This window comes from Scophthalmus maximus, chromosome 18, assembly GCF_022379125.1.
Source record: "Scophthalmus maximus strain ysfricsl-2021 chromosome 18, ASM2237912v1, whole genome shotgun sequence".
In the NCBI taxonomy this organism is placed as follows: domain Eukaryota; kingdom Metazoa; phylum Chordata; class Actinopteri; order Pleuronectiformes; family Scophthalmidae; genus Scophthalmus; species Scophthalmus maximus.
The window spans coordinates 11,411,926-11,425,000 of record NC_061532.1 but is presented as its reverse complement, the minus strand read 5'-3'; the positions used below and the strand labels follow the sequence as shown (position 1 = coordinate 11,425,000).

Here is a 13,075-nt window from a genome sequence, read left to right as displayed (position 1 = left end):
GCATGCAGGCACACGCATACACACACGCAAACAGCCGCCACACACAGAAGTGCTAAGTAGGGACATGGTGCTGTAGTCTAGCAGCAGTTTGTTTTAAGCAGCTTTTAAACAACATGCCAGAGCTGCCACAAGCTTGCTGAGGGCAACGCTCAGGGTTAACGCACTACTGGCTTACTGTTGCACAAGAGCACACTCTACAGGACAACACAAGTACTACAAGACAATACAGCTTCCTCAAAACTGTTGACATCCAGGACAGGAAAAACACTGGAGGAGTAAAGAAAAAATTTAATCCTCAAAAGGATTAGGCAATTTGAGTGTTAAGAAAAAAGAAGAAAAAAAATACTACCAACCTTATTCAGTGTTTATATACCGTGTCTTTAACCTCACTAAACAATAAGAGAATGCAAAAGCACCTTAACAAAAACGAGCCCCCCCCAAAAAAACATAATAGTAATTTGTTTCTTTCTTCCTCATTGAGTAGTTTATGTACACTTGGATAGTTTATTCATGTTTGGCTATGAATAAGGGTTTTGTGACCATGGGAAAGTGGCCTACTTATGGCCCTGCATGCCTGCATAGAATTAACCCCATACAAACCTCCTAGCTGACAGGGATACACACACAAAATGAGGCTAATGAATGAGTACAGATTCAGAAAAAGATTACATGTATTATGATGTGTGTGTGTGTATCTCACCTGGTGCACAGTACATATTGGCAATGGCTTCTTTGTCACAGGACTCCTCCACGTCACTCCAGCTACAAAAGTAGGTGATCTGAACGTGCCCTGTGCAGAGAGAAGACAGAAAGTGTTCAACTCAGAGTCCAAGTGTGAAACATTCATCATTTGCTCTGCCTCAAGTCAACCTCGCTCAGTCGAGTGTCACTCTGACTCTTGACTTTTCCGACCGTTCATTCACCTGCACAGCGCTCGTTCCTTCCTCCGTTCCTTTTCCCCCTCTCCAAATTTCTCTGCGAGCTTTTCAAGCACACAGCCACAGCGATTACTCCTGTTTAGCGGCTACCCGTTAACGCTATCATTAGAACTAATGGTGTCATTAGGTAGCCGCGGCCATTAGCCCGGGCTAGCCAGACTGATGCACCACACTATGCCGTTGATGGGCCCTTTAGAACAATAATTACCACCAGGGAGACGAAAACAGCCACTCAGCTAATTAGACGCTTGTTGATAACGAGGGGGAGAGAGATGATTGTAGGACGACAAAAGAAGAAGTTGAAGGGGAATCTGTGACCTCCTGGTAAAACAACACTTTCCCCTTCTGCAAGAGCCTTCATTTTGGTAGGTAGATCAACTCATGGTTGACTGATGGAGACAGTCCCTCGGTCACGTACTACTGGCTTTAAGAAAGGAACACGCAGAGATCCAGGCTTCAAATCGCCAAGAAGGCCATCAACTTTGCTTTCGAAAACATCCACAAAGTACAGCAACACACACAAACACAAACACTACGTATATGTCTAACCTTGCTGGTCCAGCAGGATGTTGTTGGGGTTCAGGTCTCGACAGATGATACCTTCTTGATGCAGAGAATCCAGAGCCTCCACCATCTCTACGGCCCAGCATCGAACAAACTCCTCTGGGATACGAGCTTGTGACGCAGCCAACGACAGCTCGTCCAGCTCTGCAAACAGCCGCGATACTTGTCTGTCAAATTCACTGAAACTTTTATTACTCACAACTCCTGATGATTCGCCATCAAGATCTAATAAACGCTCAACCACCGCACAGGCCTCAGTCCTATTCGTGGCTGGGAGAGAGTCTGCACTGGGGTTGGCGTTTACTCGAGTACCGGCCTCTGATTTTTCACTGTGAGAGTCAGTATCTGGAATTCCTGCGTCTAGGGGGAGGTCATCGTTTTGGCATTCGGTATCAGCAACTATTTTGTCAGAGGCCTCTACTCCAAACGCCAGGCTGTAGTCATCCCACAATGAGTTGAGCGGGGAGGAAGACGCAACACTGGTGTCACAGGTTGCAGAGGCTGTACACAGAGATGAAAGCTCCTGCTCCAGTGGCTGCTCCTCCTCTTCCTCCAGCTGGCTGTGAAGCTGTAAAACATCCGGCTGGATGCACTTCTGGGGAGAAGTTGTGGCCTCGAGGCCCAGACACACTCCAGAAGTCTCCATTTCCTCCTGTAACGAGTCTACAGTCCCACTCATTGCAGGAAGGTTGACCAAAAGATCAGGTGGGTGAGCCTCATCCTCCACCACTGCATCTTTAAATGAGATGACTGGCACAGACTCATTGGAGCCTTTATCACTGGAATCCAACCACCAAAGCTCCGAGCTGTGGCCCTTGACCTCCTGAGCCAGCTCTGGAAGATCCTCCGTGACGTCGGAGGCCAGGTCTGATGTAGAAAATAGCGGGACCTGCTTATGAGGGGGACGCTGCTCTCCTAAGTCGATGCAGGTCACCTCGCTTGCACTGTCTTTGCTGTCAATACGGAAAAATTCCATTGGTGTGTGCTTGGACTGATCGAGAGACAGGGGCACAGCAGGAGAGGGTAAAGGACTAAAAACGTCGCTGTGGTCCTGTCCCTCGCTGTGGTGTCGCTCATTGTCGTGGACGATTCTGTCAGATGACTCGGTGAAGAAGCCGAGGTCCTGAGAGCTGAGGGGTGAAGAGAGGCTGTCGTTACTCAACAGTGACCGACTACGTGAGGAAGTGGTGGTCGTCACGACGGGCACTTCCAGTGACAGCATTTCCTGTTCACTCTTCTCTTCTTCCTCCTCCAGTGCATCTGGTTCTACTTTGTCTTGTTCGTACTCATTGCAAAGTGTCAAATAACTGTTGGTGCACTCTTCCTCGGAGGTGGCTCCAGAGTCTGATGGGGCCACGACTTTTTTGATAAGCCTGGGTGGAAGAACACTCTTAAGAGGCGGCGCAATGAGGTTTGCTCCCTCTTTCTGCAGCACTGAGACAGAATCAGAGCCAACAACAGGCCCTGAGCTAGAACTGGCTGAGCTTACGTCCAGCTGTGGTACAGCGTTCTGTGGAGTGTGCACAGCTGCCGTGTGGCTCTTCTGGATGAAAGGAATGTCAAAGCTCTCCTCTGGGCTGGAAGTACGTAGGTACTTTCCAATGTGTGACCACAGTTTTCCACCTGAAGACGAAAGAAACAGGGCATTAGAGACAAAACATCTCTGTTAAACAGAACTCTGTTCATTTTAAAAGTAGATTCTGATACAGGGCCCTCAAGATTGGAGATCAATACAGGAGCCACTTGTTATTGTGCTTTAGTGGTGCATACTAACAAACGGATCTCTGACCATTTCTTGTCGAATCAACTAAATGTTTATTGTTCTTGAGATGAGATGGAAGCACAAAAAGACCTTTAGCTCCAGACTTTTAGAGGATTTGGTGAAAATGGTTATTAGTTTTCAATTAAGAATGAAAGGTAAACAAGAACAATTGTGACTGAAACTGATTTGGCTAAATTGGGTAGGGCTGATGTGTGCTTTAGGTTCCCAGTGCAATGTTAGTGTTTCGACTTCGTCTCGGTCTTGCATACACACAGACACACACAAACACACGCAGGCATGCAGATATACACAGCTGCAGTGTGAGCAATTGGAAGCCAGCATCTGTTGTGTGTGATGAGAATGGATAGGGAGTTCACAGTGATGATAATGATAGCGGGGCAGCTCGATGGCTTAGAAAGTAAAACCATCCATATGTTGTTTTGTCCAATGTCACTCAGGTCAATGCCTCCCTCCGTCTGCCTGTCTCTCCTCATTTAACCCGTCAGCTGCTAACAACATACTATAGGAGCAAACCTGGAGTTCCTTTAAAAAGAACTGATCTGGGATGTAACAGTGGGGAAACGATGCCTTTTGTGGCATTTGATTAGCTTTATTAAATAATGTTTTACAGCCCCATATAATATTAAATATCCACTAATATAAGCGCAGGGTGGTTATGGAGAGCACCAGATTGAAAAGGTCACAGGGCATTAAAAAATATGGCTGTATTTCATTGTAGGCACTCACCCACACGCACACAACCTACACACATCCTAGAGTGAGTGGGATGTAAGGAGGCCCAGGTGTTGGCATAGCTAATGAAGCATGGTGCCACCTGGTATTCAGAATAATGACCTGTGACACACACCCATCTCTATCAAACATCTGTCTGGAACAAGGGCAGAGAGGGGTGGGAGACGAGAGACAGAGCGATCAGGTGAAGGAGGGGGAAAAGACAGAAGACGAAAGAGGGAAGATGAAACAGATGAGCACAATGAGATGTGTGCGTCTTACCTTCGGCATACTGCAGCAGGAGGAAAACGGCATCTTCAGAGACGATGAACTTCCTCAGCTGTACCATGTGGGGCACAGAGTGAGGCATGATGGTCCTCTTAGTCCGCCCACAATCACTGCTCTTCCTCAGACCCTATACCAAGAGATGAGGGAAGGAGAAGCACAAAAATTACTTTCATTTGCATTTAAGAAGAAAAAGAGAAAAGGAAAATGAACCAAAAAAAAGGAGGATTGAGGACAGGAGGAGGCAGAGGATGGTGAGTGTCTCTGAGAAAGAGAGAGTGGCAAAGGAGAAGCTCCCATTAACGAAGTGCCAGCTATGCCCTATGGCAACTCAAAGTCACTGGATTCATCAAGCCACATACAGCGCGTGACTTTAAAAGAGCCACATAAATCTATCAGCGCTACACGTAAAGTTCACATTGGCGGCAAGTGAGTGTGTGGGTATGTGTGGGTATGTGTGGACGTGTGTGTGTGTGTGCATGTGTTTGTGTGTGTAGTCATCTGGGCCTGTGCTGTATGTTGGCATCTGGCACACGTCTCACACCTGAGAGCAGAGGAGCTGACAGGGACAGGCCCATTAGAATCAATTACAGCGGTCACACACAGGGGCTTCTGGCACACTTCACAGTTACACTTACAGTCCGGACGACCGAGATGAGGGACGGACACGCATGCACGCGTACACACGTACACACACACACACACGTACACACACACACACACACACACACACACACACACACACACACACACACACACACACACACACACACACACACACACACACACACACACACACACACACACACACACACACACACACACACACACACACACACACACACACACACACACACACACACACTTACTTACTTTCAGGATGAAAGTCTCTTCTGTTCTCTTGTCCATGACCAGAAGAACCTGTGATGGAAGGGTATCATTAAATGCCATGTATGAACAAACATGCACAGTCTAAGATTATGTAGCAGTTGTGTCCTCCAGCGGAGTTTTCCAACGTTATTGTTAAGTTATTAAGTGTAAAGTTATTTATCCCAAATGATTTATCAGTCAAAAAAAGCCAAGCATTTGCCAGTACCATTTGATCTAATATTTTTTGGAAATTTTTGTAGCTGAAGTATGTTTAGAGTCTGGACTGCAGTTTGAACAAATCAATTTGAAACTAGGTCACTGGAAATATGCTTTTGGACATTTCATAAACAACAACAACAACCACAAAAAATGATAGGGATCATTGCTGAGAATAATCTTCAGTCGCAGTTTTTAAAATGCACAAATCATATGAGCAATCATATGAGATGCATACATTTCTTTACTGTGCTCCAATTTTTGCATCACGTGTCCTTTGAAAAACATTTCATCACAGGGATGTGCAATGCATCATAGCAGACACTGTAATGGCTGGCAGTGCCATCTTGAAATACCTTCATTCCTCCCATCTGCACCCACATTCCAAGAAAAAAAAACCTATCTCTGATTTTACTTTCCATTAGTTTCTCTGTCTCTCCTTTTCGTCCTAATCTCTTTATTTTCCTCCTGCCTTCAGCTCTCCTCTTGGCTCTGACATCTCCATTGCTCTTCTTCTCCCCCTCTGTCTCGGGGGAGAGCTTGAGCATATGTGTGTGACCTACTGTGTTTGTGCGTAGTGTGGCGCGCGCGTATGTTTTGTGGGTGCGTTATCTCCATGTGACCCTGGCTGGGACCAAACAGGTGCAGGCTAAATGGATATGAATGGAGCTGTGAGTAAACAGAGTGGCGGTGCTAGCCAGGGCGCTAATATAATTAAGACACAAACATCGGGGAAAGGGGGAGATGGAGTGGGGGGGGGGGGCACTAGGGTGAGGAGCCCTCTCCATCTGTCCCCTCTGTCCCCATTAAAAGTGAAAGGAGGAAGGAGGACGAGAAAGAGGAGAGGAGAAGCCAGGCCATTTCTGGGTGGCTTAGTTTTCACTTACGGTTTTGTTTTTGTTTTTTTCACTGTTTGATTTTTTTGGGAAATATTGTAGCTTTTGTGTATATTTCTGTAGACTAACACATGTTGGTGTTGTGTCAACATTTTCCTTGGGGTTTGTGTGCCTGTGTTTGTGTGTGTGTAGGTGTGTGTGTGTGTAGGTGTGTATGTAGGATGAGCATCATTGATTCAATGTTGTGTGCTACTCTCTGAGCTGCTTGCCAAGTCATTTCATGGCTGAGTGGTGGAGTTGCTTCGCCGGCAGCTGGTTGAGAGGACCAGCAACCCAAACTGACCTTGTGGTAGTCATAACTGACGCTAAGCATACACACACTCAGCCCTTACTATTCCATCCAGTAAATCTATTAGGTTTTATTGCTTTGGATAAAAGAGATGGTCAAAGAAGGAAAGGACACAAGGAGGAGAAATCTGGAGACAGACACCATCCACATTTATCTGGACTGGAACAAATGATTAAAGAATTAGGTGTGTGCTATAGCTAAAGGTCATTATTTTATTTTTTTTCACCTACAAATATTCTCTTCTTCTATATTTACTCTAATATTCAAGGAGAAAACTTACATTGCATCAGGCAAAGTAAAAGCAGCCTTTAAGTCCATTGCACATATATAGTTTATTGGGTTTCTGAATGAAACAACAATAAAAAAAAAATATCATCATTCAAAATCATGTTTCGAGACTTGTAAATAATAAACTGACCTTATCTATGACCCCCAAAACCCTGTAAGCTCTCAGCTCCTCAGATGGACTCAGCTGGCCTGCTCTGCAGGTGGAAGGGCAGCACTGTGCCCCCAAAGCCTTAAAAAAAAGAAGAAAGTGGTTGTTTCAGTGGTTGTGAAATGGCAAATGGCAGAATGTTGCTTTATGTGAAAATAATCAATTTCCCCATCAGGGCCATTTTTTAATGGTATTAGCAATACCATTTACTCACAGGCACATTTTGAATGGGTAGAAAACTAGGGCTGGGACGACTCGTCGACGTAGTCAACGTAATCGACTACATAAATTCGTTGACTCAAATAATTTGCATCGATGAGTCACCCCAAACAACTAGATTAACTCTTGTCCCATACTCCAGTCCAGTGGTGGCGTTCGTTTCGGTGCAGAAGGCTGCGAAGGCTTCAAGCTCTGGGTTGCAAGCACAGCGTTTTACACACTCCTCGTACTGCGGTTTATGGCGCTGCTGTAAATGGTGGTAGAGATTCATAATGCTCGAACTTTTAGTTGCAACCTGTTTGCAGGATTCTCTACCCATCTGAAACTTGGAATCCAATTGTAAATGATTGAGCCAGTATTTGTAATAATATTCGGCTGCTTTCCTCTCGTTTGTGTCTGTTTCCGAGTTGGTGCAGCATGTACTGACTTGTGTGTGTGTGTGTGTGTGTGTGTGAGTGAGTGGGTAGGGGAGGGGCTCAGAGAGGAAGAGGGGCGGGGCCAGGCAAAGTTGTGTGCGAGGGACAGACAGGGAGAGGAGAAACAGGCGAACTGGCGGCTCCGCAAAAACCTTATAACGTTATTTTAACGCAACATAAATCTCGATATACATGATATTGTCTTATCCTATATTGTGTTTGAAAATATATCCATATATTTTAAAAACTCAATATATCGCCCAGCCCTACCAAGGAGTCTAACGCACTCGCGAGTCAGAGGGCTCGCTACTCAAAACCCCGTGGCGCAATGACAGCGAGGGCCGGCGCGCGCCGGCTGAGGTAGGATCCCGGCCCTGCGGGGCTCCGGGCGCACCGGCCAAACAAATTAATCGTTAGATTAGTCGATTAATCGAAAAAATAATCGCTAGATTAATCGTTTGAAAAATAATCGTTTGGGACAGTTCTTTATAAAACATATCAAATGCAGAGCCAATAAGACTAAGGATATTTCAATCCTACTCACTACTGTCTGCGTTGACCCTTGACCCATGTTGCTTTTCAAATGTTGACTGGATATCTGTTCTGCACGCATCAGATACTCCGCAGTCTTCTTCTTCACTGCCTCTCGCCGCGTGGGACTTGGCTCACCTGAAATATAGGGAGAGTGAGATCGATCGTTTTTATTTACAAAGCAGTTTTGATGTAGTGGTTTTTAGTTTCTGAATCACAAACTTAACAACAACAATCTGTCTGACTCATTGATAGGGAGTATGAACCCCAGCCTTTGTATACACAAGGCCAACCATTCAAGTGGAAGGTCACCACTGGTTAGCATTTAGTATAATGTATTGATCTCAGAAGGCCACACCAATTTGTGTTACTCTGAATTAGGTACAACAGGACACTCTAGGGCACTGGTGTGGGCTGTGGAGGATTTTTAGTAAGAGGAATAGTTTTGTCAGACACTGAAAACATGTCAAGTACTACTATGGAATTTAACACAAAACTTTGGTCTACAGTGACAGAAACTTTCATGTACTTTTGATACGTGGATGGCACTTCGTGGACTCCAATGAGCATAAATGGTATCCAGCTCTTGACCAGACTGACCTTGCACTCCTTGCAGCAGCAGGTCCACTCCACTGCGATAGCAAGAAAAAGCTGCCTGGTAGTCCTGCTCTTTCTCCTTCTTCACAGCCACACAGATGAGCTCACTGGCTTTGTCCAGGTAGTCTGACTTAATGTCCTTAGCTTTGCCACCGACGACTTTCTTCAAACTGCCAGAGAAGAGAGGTGTTCGGCCTGGCCAGCTGACCTCTGGGTTAATGGCTGAGGAGGCAGGAACTGGGGCAGGAGATGGGGTGCGGCGGTCGTGCAGGGTGGGCAAGCGAGGGCTGCAGCTGCTACTGATGTTGGAAGCGCCCCCCTGTGGCTGGTTTGGGGAGGTGCGACCTGAGGCCATGCCATCATCCAGCCCAACCAAAGAGTCCGTATCCACAGCCAGGGAGGTCAGTTCACTGTCACTGGAGGGGCCTGGGGGGGGAAGTATGCCCAGGTGAACACTGACAGATACATCTACACCCTACTTATTAAGTCTTAATATGCTGTACCAAAATCTAATGTAATACTAATGTAAGGGAGAAAACTCTACCTCCATACTCAGACGTGATAGTCAAATCATCTGAACCACTGATGTCTCTTTGAACTGAAAAACATGACCACACTTCTCTGAGCAAGTTTTGAATTTACAGCAACTGTAAAGAGCAGAGACTCATTGTGAGGAAGTGTCTGTGAACATACCGTCAAAGCTGCAGTCAGATAAACTATCTGCCAGGAAATCTGAAAAGGGCTCAGCTGGTCCGATGAGCTCTGAGCCGTCGTGGACCTCACCTCCCTGGAAAAATATGAACAATATTATAGTTCAAAGTCTTGCCGTAAATTCTGTTGTCTGTTTTCTGTGTGTATGTGTGTGTGTGTGTGTGTGTGTGTGTGTGTGTGTGTGTGTGTGTGTGTGTATTTGCTGTACCTTAAAGAAATCTTGGATGTGCTCACTACTGTAGAGAGCAGGGATATTAGCAGAGAACTGCAGCAGATCCTCAGAGCACTGTCTTCTTTCCTCAATCACTGAGTCATCAAAACGACCTGAACATGCATATACAATATACAAAGACATGCAGACATGTGATAGCATCCAGTAAGAGTGATGATTGCTGACTGTGTGTAGTTACACCAAGCTGGCTCAAGGGGGCAGAGCCACCATTACTTTTTTCTAATCCAAATGTGCAGGATTTTGTGTGATGTACCATCTTTCCCCCATTTCTCCAGTCTACCCAACCAGTCTTCCTTCGCTCATTTAGGGAACTGTGTAGTTTCCTTCTTCATATTTATAAAACACTCTCAGGCTTTCAGTGTAAAAGCATCTGGAGATAATGTATGCCGTGATAATACATTAAATTAAATTAAAGCAAAGTGTGTCAAAATTACAGCTTTTCTTTGCTCACATTGGACAAGATCACTAACAGCCAAATGTTACAGACGACAGTAAAACTCAAACGGGAGAAGATGTCTCTGCACATCTAGGTCCAATGCAGACATCAGGGCAAATGTTTGACCCAGGGAAGTTGAGTGGGTTGGATTCTTACCAAAGACTTTGGCCTTGGCAAAAGGAGGAAACAGCTCCGACTGGCTACATACATTCTTGTGGAGCTGCCAGAGATTCTGATGAAGCTTCCGGAAATCACTGTATCTCTTCCACACCGTTATCTACAGAAAGAGGGAGAGAGGGAGATGGATGAAGATAGAAAAGATGTCGGCTTAAAGGAGGAGAATCAAAAAAATTATATCAATATTCTTTACCAAACATTTTTTGTTAGAGTACCTTGACTTTGCACTCATCTGTTAAAGTAATCTCATTATTTACTGACTTAAATATACGTCTTATTTGAATATTTAAGGACAAGATTTTTCAAAACATCCAAAATAGCACAGCATAAGACTGGGTTTAACATCAGCTACTGCAAAAACAAATCAGTGTAACTCATATGACAAGCTAAAATACTCAACCCACCACATTTGCAATACATCTACACATACAGGTCACAGCCCTCACAAACCTGGATGAATTAATGAAAAACATAATGGCGTACAGTCCACTTTGCTAAAACCTTTGCTGGCCGGCTGGTTTGAGACAAACTGGCCTCAGCACCACTCCCAAACTGGAGCACCACTACCAAACTGGAGTCATGGGGGTAAGAGTGTGTTCAGGCATCTTAGACACACACACATGCAGTAATTGATATCATGCCGGTTGCATTAGCGCTGGTTTCAGGACAGACTGCATTCCTCTGAGTGTTTCAAAACTAAGAGAGCATTCACATTATGTGTACCTTTACATATATTAAGACAGACAAATATGAAAAACAGATGTTTTCAGACAAATCCTTAAAATAATCAGACTGATCTCAGAAAAAACATGCCTTTCTTTGCATTTAATCTAGAGACCACAAAAGTCAGTGTTTCGGTAACTGCAATAGAGACAGTGAGCTAACAAAGTAAGGAATGCACAGTGATTAAATGTCTACGAAAGATGATTCACAAAATTCTAATTAATTGAATTTTCCAGATTTTTTTGTACAATTTTGTACAATCTCATGTGTAAGGAGGCCGATAAAGGATGCAGAACCACACACAACTCAGATATTTTTAACACAAGTATACCCGGGTCACTTATCAAATAAATACAGTAAAATGTTTCCATGTACCGGTCTTGTAATGTCTCCACTAACTTAATTACCCGACTTAATTTCCTTCTAAAATAATCCATCCATTTTTTCTCAGCCATTTGCCGAACCTTGGTACACTCACAAAGTCACCATATCAAAATGTCTTACCTCTTGAACATCTTCTGGGTTTTTCCTGGAGATTATCTGCGTGGAAGAAGGAGAAGAGGGTTCCAGGCATGAGAACCCTGACGTGTTTGGTTCTTATTTAAAAGGGTCCACAGCAAAGTGTGGTGCTATCACAAGTTCGCGCCGCTCTGGGACACAGTCTGAGCGTGACAATGAGGGCATTATGGGCCGAATGACGGAAGTCAAGAGAGTTACAGCGAGACATCACCAACATTCATAACAAACAGGAACCCAGGCAGGAGGAGAAGAAGAAAACTCGAACTGTCCTTGTCCTGGTGACTGGAGGACTGATCTCATTAACAATCAGAGGACATACTTCTCCATGTCAGCACTTGATCTGTGAATTGCTGCAGATTATCAATGAAAACAGCGGACCAGGCTTTTCTGTTTATTATTCTAACTTGACATATTTCAAAAGGTATGCAGGCTCCTTACTCTGGAAAATAAAGTTAGGGAGTCTAAGCCACTGACACGTTGTTTATCAAGTGAACCCAGGCTTTGACGTTTCTCCATCTCAGCTTAGTTGAATCAGGATTCCCCCAAAGAGTTCATTACATCTTTAATGACACTTCACTGGGAAACCTGCCTCAAAATATAATGACAACACGAACCAGCCTGTTCTCGTGAACTCTATGACCATAATGTCCGTCTACTGTAAGTCTACATGTAACTGAACTGTCCTGCTGTAAACACAAGGTTAACACTGCGTTTGGTTCGGATTCATTCAGTATAGCTAATATGAATAAGCAACTTGACAACCCACTTGTCCAAGTGTTACAACACAATGAAGTCTAAATGTGCCTGTCAGCTATATATCCAGTGCCCGCCCCCCCAAAAAGAAGCTGTTACCACTCTCAGCTAGCATCATTGTGTTTTCATCATATTAGCTTGACTAGCTTGGCCGGCTAGCTAACAACAACTAGCATTAGCCTAGCCGTCGGCGTGTCCATCCTCCCTTTACTTACCGTCGCGGTGACTCTGTACACAGTATAACCTCTCTGGTGCTTTTTAGGGTCCGTGACAGTATAAAACCGAGCGAATTCTCCTCTGTCGCGCTGCGATATCATCCTGAGAGTGACAACATTGCCAAAGCTACTAGCCAGCTAGGCGTACACATTCATTCTCTGACAGCACAGTGACAGGCAGGGGAAGAAGTTAGAGCTCCCCCTGAGGACAGATCGTGTAACTACCTGCTTTGATGTCATGTCCTTTTTTAGACAGTGATGACACCACTTTCATGTTTTATGTCATATATGTTTTGATGTTGTGATTGGCTCATTTAAAATAAATGCAGGGATTAACAGCCAACAGTGCGGGCAATGAACACAATTATGTTGTCAAACAGAGATGTGTTAGTGCCATATATTCTAACACTGACATATGGAGAGTCGAAATGTGAGTTGGGCTATAGTACTTGCTGTTTGTTCATTGATTGCAAAACTGCCCAAAAATATCTAATTAATTCTGAATTATCAAAAGGATGACATATGGCCTAACATGACAGCCAAAATGTAACTTTACAT

General features: G+C 44.6%; 1 protein-coding gene across 3 annotated transcripts in view; it reads right to left on the bottom strand.

Annotated features, from left to right (window-relative positions):
- The window catches only part of rps6kc1 (ribosomal protein S6 kinase polypeptide 1), a 22,491-nt gene extending 9,786 nt beyond the window's left edge, over positions 1–12,705 (bottom strand). For 2 of the 3 annotated variants that reach the window (XM_047328729.1, XM_047328731.1), the window contains exons 1-13: positions 12,518–12,705; positions 11,535–11,570; positions 10,287–10,407; positions 9,671–9,786; positions 9,445–9,538; positions 9,296–9,349; positions 8,755–9,177; positions 8,168–8,292; positions 6,971–7,069; positions 5,155–5,202; positions 4,279–4,411; positions 1,488–3,125; positions 701–790 (exon numbers count right to left, since the gene is read on the bottom strand). In XM_047328729.1, coding sequence (XP_047184685.1) covers positions 701–790; positions 1,488–3,125; positions 4,279–4,411; positions 5,155–5,202; positions 6,971–7,069; positions 8,168–8,292; positions 8,755–9,177; positions 9,296–9,349; positions 9,445–9,538; positions 9,671–9,786; positions 10,287–10,407; positions 11,535–11,570; positions 12,518–12,619 — 3,079 coding nt within the window. In that variant the 5' untranslated portion in view covers positions 12,620–12,705. Of the gene's footprint in view, positions 268–700; positions 791–1,487; positions 3,126–4,278; positions 4,412–5,154; positions 5,203–6,970; positions 7,070–8,167; positions 8,293–8,754; positions 9,178–9,295; positions 9,350–9,444; positions 9,539–9,670; positions 9,787–10,286; positions 10,408–11,534; positions 11,571–12,517 lie in introns of all 3 variants that reach the window. The other variant, XM_047328730.1, reaches the window with a different exon arrangement.
- Positions 12,706–13,075: the final 370 nt, after the last annotated feature.